This window comes from Olea europaea, unplaced genomic scaffold (genome assembly GCF_002742605.1).
Source record: "Olea europaea var. sylvestris unplaced genomic scaffold, O_europaea_v1 scaffold4244, whole genome shotgun sequence".
NCBI lineage: Eukaryota > Viridiplantae > Streptophyta > Magnoliopsida > Lamiales > Oleaceae > Olea > Olea europaea.
Window position 1 is genome coordinate 8,325 of NW_019262286.1, and position 6,107 is coordinate 14,431.

General features: G+C 49.7%; 1 protein-coding gene across 1 annotated transcript; it reads left to right on the forward strand.

Annotated features, from left to right (window-relative positions):
• The first annotated feature begins 3,720 nt into the window (after positions 1-3,720).
• Positions 3,721-5,170, forward strand: LOC111387782 (protein WEAK CHLOROPLAST MOVEMENT UNDER BLUE LIGHT-like 1). The gene is made up of 5 exons (XM_023012369.1): positions 3,721-3,733; positions 3,801-4,269; positions 4,382-4,435; positions 4,480-4,654; positions 4,748-5,170. Exons 1-5 carry the CDS (start codon positions 3,721-3,723, stop codon positions 5,168-5,170), a joined length of 1,134 nt encoding a protein of 377 aa, XP_022868137.1.
• Positions 5,171-6,107: the final 937 nt, after the last annotated feature.

The window sequence follows — 6,107 nt, forward strand, 5'->3', positions numbered from 1 at the left end:
GGAAGTTGGCTATGTAGTGTTTCACATCATTATTGCTAGCAGATTGGGGTTCTCCTTTAATACATTCTACCTTTTCAATGAAGCCGACAACCCTGGAGTTGAGCTCTCCCAACCCACTATTTCAATGTTGTTTTCTTTATTCGACCTCTCGAAGGCCTCGACGGCAATTTTATGTTGAGCATTCGATGTCTCCACTCACTTAGTCGGGGAAGCCTCTTCGGTTCGAGATAAGTGGACTTCCTTCTTCAGATTTTCAATCTCTGCTAAAGTAGAGGAGAGCTTCACGAACTCCTCAGCTTGCTGTATCCTTACAGCCTTCGCATCGACCTTAGCCTTCTAGGCTGCTTCCTTGACCTAGGAGATCCTATTCAACAATTCCTTATTTTTTTTCTTTTGAAGTTTTTAAAGCGGATTTCAACCTCTATGGTGATCCCAAAGGCTCTCCTAACCTGACTCACAATGGTGGTAAACATGTTCACCGAGTCATTAGTCTCCACAAAGGTCTACTACATATCAGTCTAGTACTTATAAAATGTAGAAGTTGTAGTCTGGACCTCTAGAGGAAGCTTGGACAGAACTTCCGAAGCTAGTTTGTCGCCCCTTTTAGAGACGGAGAGTTTGGAGTGAGGAAATGTGTCAGAAGTAGTTGACTTGCTCGAAGTCCTCACCCGCTTCAACTGTTCTGCCTTGGGAGCTCAACGACAGTTGGCCTCTTTTGTGCCCCCTTAGCTGTAGCAATAGAAGACGCCATAAATTTTTCCCTTGCTGGGACTTTAAACCTTGATGGTAGGTGTTGACCCCAAAAAGTGCGCCAACAGATGCCGGTCCCACCCGCGCTTGCGTGGGCGAATGTCCAACACGCTATGACACGTGGACGGTCTACAATAAGCGGTTCAAATGGGCGTGGGAGTAGCCCAACGATGCGGGACGGTGACGTTCAGAATCCGACGAGTTATTCGTGATCCGATTGTAAAATAATTACCAACCGGTGCTCGCAAATATATATGTATAAAGTGTATAAACTCGATTTATATATTGCAAGTAACTGAGAGAGTTGAGTAAATATAGTCTTTTGTATTGATTCTTGCATTAGCCTTTGACATTATACAATGGGGGTATTTATAGTGATACATATGGAATGGGAGCCCTTGGATGAAGTGACACGTGGCCTCATCTCCTTAGTTTAAACGTCTGTTCTTAGGCATGGGATTTGACTTGCTAGTTTACGGCGCATTTATTGCTTGTGCAGGGCCTCCATGCTAGTGACAAGACTTGACCTTTATGCTTATGACAAACATTCCATCAATCATTCAAATAAGATCTGTGCAGGCGATCTCTTGGGAGAAGTGACCATGGAGGATGTTTCCTTGTGGTTGAGGCTCGCGCATCAGTTTCGGGGCTTCGTCCATTCAAGGACCTCAGTTACAACCACAAGCTTCCACGCCTCGGGCCATGGGCCTCGGTTAGAAGCAGTTCGGATATAACCCACCTCGGCAATGTGAAACACCTCGGCAGGAATGCCACGTGGATCAGGATGAGTGGGCCACTGGTCCAGGTGGGTCGGACAGGTGTGACAACACGCAACAATAGTCCCCCAAGTCCAAGTATAATCATTAATGTAATACGTGGACTTTAATGGAGTAAAAGTTGAAAGAATTTTTGAATTTTTTGAACCCCCAAATAATAGTCCCCCAAGTCCAAGTATAGATATTTATATCATGGTTGGAGTTAGAGAAGTTTTGCTGTAGGTAAATGATGAAGAAGCCGAGGTGGTTGGGAAACCGAACCTGCGAGGCTTGAATGCTGAATGGGTGTGAAGCAGCCGAGGTGGTTGAAAACCGAACCTGCGAGGCTTGGACGCTGAATGGCATCTGAAGGAGCCGAGGTGGTTGGGAAATCGAACCTGCGAGGCTTGAATGCTGAATGGCATGTGAAGGAGCCGAGGTTGTTGGAAAACCGAACCTGCGAGGCTTGGACGCTGAATGGCATCTGAAGGAGCCGAGGTGGTTGGAAAACCGAACCTGCGAGGCTTGAATGCTGAATGGCATGTGAAGGAGCCGAGGTGGTTGGAAAACCGAACCTGCGAGGCTTGGATGCTGAATGGTTGTGAAGTAGCCGAGGTGGTTGGAAAACCGAACCTGCGAGGCTTGAATGCTGAATGGTTGTGAAGTAGCCGAGGTGGTTGGAAAACTGAACCTGCGAGACTTGAATGCTGAATGGCATGTGAAGGAGCCGAGGTGGTTGGAAAATCGAACCTGCGAGGCTTGGATGCTGAATGGTTGTGAAGTAGCCGAGGTGGTTGGAAAACCGAACCTGCGAGGCTTGAATGCTGAATGGTTGTGAAGTAGCCGAGGTCCAATGGTAATGATTATGCTTTGGTCTCTGTGCCAATGATTTGATGTTTTGTGCTTGTTTTCGAGGAAAGGTAGCTGAACCGTTACGACTTCCAAGGTGTTGGCGCCGACGAATTAAAAATGCAATTATGAGGGCAGCTGGCGTTTCTAGAAGCAGACGCGCTGGAGAGGCGCGTGTGAGGTACGCATAGATAAGAGGCATAGGATTTAAAAAACTGTTTGAATTCAACGCCTCGGATTGGATCTGAAATGGAGGGCTCGGATTGACTGAGATTTGATCTGACGAGTGGGGTTCGTCTTGAACCTTTATAAAAGGCGAGAAAATCCCATTTTCCAGAAATTTTGAACACTTTGCATTCTCGAATTCTCTCAAATTTCCCATTTTCCGGCGTCGAGTTTGTCTGCGATTAGATTCCGACCGGTCTCCATCTGTGTTGAACTCTTTTACGTATTGTTTGCGTAAAAAACCATTGTTATTCTTTGTCCTCAAACAATGGAGTCCACTTCGGGTAGGGAGCTTGTCACAATAGCGTCTTTAGACCATGGGGTAGGTCATGGGGGGATGTCCGAGGTAGATAGGTATGCTATGGCCGAGGAGGACGTGGATTATACCCAGGAGTGGGGGGCTTCTAGAGTGCCCTCAAACATGACGGGGAAGAGGTTGGGGGAACTTAGGGAGAGGTACAGCGTGCCTCATAACATAGAGATGTTAGTCCCCGAACCGAACGAGCGGGCCTGCTATCCGAGGCCCGGATGCGTGGCCGTGAGTGAATACCTGTTAAAAGCAGGTATGCGTCTTCCTTTGCACCCCTTCTTTAGGGCGGTGCTTAGGAAATTCATGCTGTCGCCGACCCAGGTTCTACCGAATGGGTGGAGCCAGCTGGTCGGCTCGTACTTCCTGTGGAAGGAAGTGTCACTGGGGGAGGACATGCCCCTTCATGTCTTCATGACCCTGTTCCAGCCCCGAGTAATTGGGAAGGAGTCAAGGGGGTGGTACTACCTCACGCCTTGGGGGGCTCACGCACCCTTTGTGGTGGGACTTCCTTCCTCTATCAAGGGGTGGAAGGAGTCCTGGTTCTGGGTGCGAGGTAAATGGCAGGTAGTGGAGGGTGACAAAGCCCTGTCATGCACAGTGCCGACCCAGTACTACGAAGCTCGTGAGTCTCCCGACCTCTGCTTGTGTTTTGAAATCAGAGTATTTACTCGTCTTAACTGTTGAAGGTTCGTCTTTGCAGATAGTAGTACGAGGTTCGAGCTCAGCAGGGAGGAATTCGAGGTGATAGAGGACATTTACAAGAGGCCTCTGAAGCTTCGGCACTTCGATCACCTGATTGACAGAAGCAGATACTTCTTGGACTTCGGGCTGATGGCGTCCAGAGGTATGGGGCTCCAACTCTTGATGTTTAACTTGAATGTTTCTTGTGCTGATGCTAATCTATGGTGCAGATAAATTCAAGAAGAGGGAGTACCCAGCTCCAGACATGGCCTCTATCTTGAAGGCCACTTCTACTGCGAAGGCGAGGCCCCTGAAACCTGGGTCTAGTGGGGCAAAGGAGGTCCGAGGCAGGGTTGAGCGCCTGTCCAAGGACTGCACTCCCAGGGCCTCAGAGGAGGCATCTACTCAGAGGCCAGAGAAGCCTAAGGAGCCTCGTGGCAAAGAAAAGGTCTCTGAGGAGACAAAGAAGAGGAAGCTGGTGCACATCTCCAGCTCAGCTGGCAAGTCTGGGACTACAGTGTCCCATAGGGCTGAACAAACTGGGGAGCCGAAGCTTCTCGCTGCAGCCTCTAAGGCCATAAAAATGGAGATGGTGAGAGAGGTGGAGGCTGAAGAGGCCAGAAAAGAGGCTGCAAGGGGAGCTGCTGAAGCTGCCGAAGAGGAGTCGGCGAAGGAGAAGCCAGTTCGGGAGAAGGGGAAGTCTCCAAACTTCCTAGCTGGGAGGGAGGATGAGCTGGCCCCAGCCTTGGTGGAGGCTCTCCCTGAGGAGATAAGGGGTGCCACCGAGAGCTTTTACAAGTTCTGGACGAAGAGGTGGCAGCTTCATGCCTCGTCTTGTGATGCCACCGACCTCACTAGGGCACTGGTGAGCTAAAGCGCCCGGACCTTTGGCCTCACGCTAGAATGCAGGGAGGCATTAAGTGAATTCCAAACAAGGACTCACGCCTCGGAGGGAAAGGTTGCTTCCCTTGCTGAGGAGGTGAAAGCTGCTAAGGCCGAGGCCGAAGAAGCCAAAGCGCAGAGGGTCGAAGAAGCGGCGAAGCTCGAGTCTGCCCTGACCCAAATTGAGGCCCTAAAGAGGGAAGTATATGAGTCACAGTGCGAGGTGGCCTCCCTGACAAAGAAGGTGGAGGTCTCCAATGAGCACCAAAAGGTGACTGCTGAGGCTCTGGAGCAGGCGAATCTCGCCTTGGCTGGCGCTCGTGATGCCAATCAGTTTCTTGAAGGCCAGGCGAAGTGGTATATGAACGACGCCTCGGTTGCCAAAGAAGAGGCCCGGACTGCAGCGGAAGAGGCGGTGAAGGCCTACATCGCCAATTTCCACACTACGGAGGAGTATAAAAACTTCAGCGCGTACTGGAGGAACTTCGCCTATGCCGAAGTACTGGAGAGGGCAGAGGAGCTTTATCCAAACTTGGACCTGGCACAACTTAGGTCCGAATTTGTGGATGAGGTTCCTCAAACCCCAACTGAGGAGGTGCAGGGTGACGAGGCAGCTGATGCCGAAGCCCCGAATGCTGAGGCGGGGGAAACAACTACTGATGCCCAGGTTGTCGAACCCCCAAGTGCTGAGGCATCTCCTTCATCCAGCCAAGCTTAGATTAGGTTTTCCTTTTCAGTACTTTGTGTAATGGCCAGAGGCCCTCCGTTGTAATCCCTTTTGAATATTAATATAATGTTTATCTTCATTCATTGTTGTTCTTTATCCAAGTCTTTGTGCCTCGTTTAAACAAACGAACTGGAAGTTGGTAAGGGCACGAACTAAATAACTTTAACTTGGTACCCTGACTTTAATCAGCCAACTGTATGGGCCTCGGACTTAAGCAAATGAACATAACTTAAGGAGATGAACTGTGCGGGCCTCGAACTTAAGAAAATGAACATAACTTGAGGAGATGAACTGTTGGAGCCTCGGACTTAAGAAAATGAACATAACTCAAGGAGATGAACTGTTGGAGCCTCGGACTTAAGAAAATGAACATAACTTAAGGAGATGAACTGTTGGAGCCTCGGACTTAAGAAAATGAACATAACTTAAGGAGATGAACTGTTGGAGCCTCGGTTTGAAGGTTGTGGCTTCTCCCCTTGGCGTTCAGTAAGGCCAAAAGGGAGGCATGTGCTAGAGTCTCGGAGTCCAAGCGAGGTGGCCCAATGGTGGGTCCCGAGCCTCTCCTCCGAGATTACGACGCATCCCAGACATGGCGGATGGTGCAGCCATGTTGAGGCTTCTCCCCTTGGCGTTCAGCAAGGCCAAAAGGGAGGCATGTGCTAGAGCCTCGGAGTCCAAGCGAGGTGGCCCAGTGGTGGGTCCCGAGCCTCTCCTCCGAGGTTACGACGTAGTATGATGATTTAACCAACGCATTTTATTGAGCCATGGAAATATTACAAAGGCTGGAAAAGTCATCCAGCATGATACAATTCACTGATAAAAGATTCTGAGGTGTTCAATGTTCCATGGACGGGGTTGTGCCTTGCCGTCCATGTCTTCAATCCAGTAGGTTCCAGGTCGGATTTCTTCTCTGATCTTGTATGGACCT

Excerpts from the sequence above, each read along its gene's own strand:
- LOC111387782 (XM_023012369.1), top strand. Across the intron at positions 4,270-4,381 it reads CCAGTTCGGGAGAAGGGGAA|AGGTGGCAGCTTCATGCCTC; the intron begins GTCTCCAAACTT and ends TTCTGGACGAAG. Across the intron at positions 4,655-4,747 it reads TTGAGGCCCTAAAGAGGGAA|GCGAATCTCGCCTTGGCTGG; the intron begins GTATATGAGTCA and ends GCTCTGGAGCAG.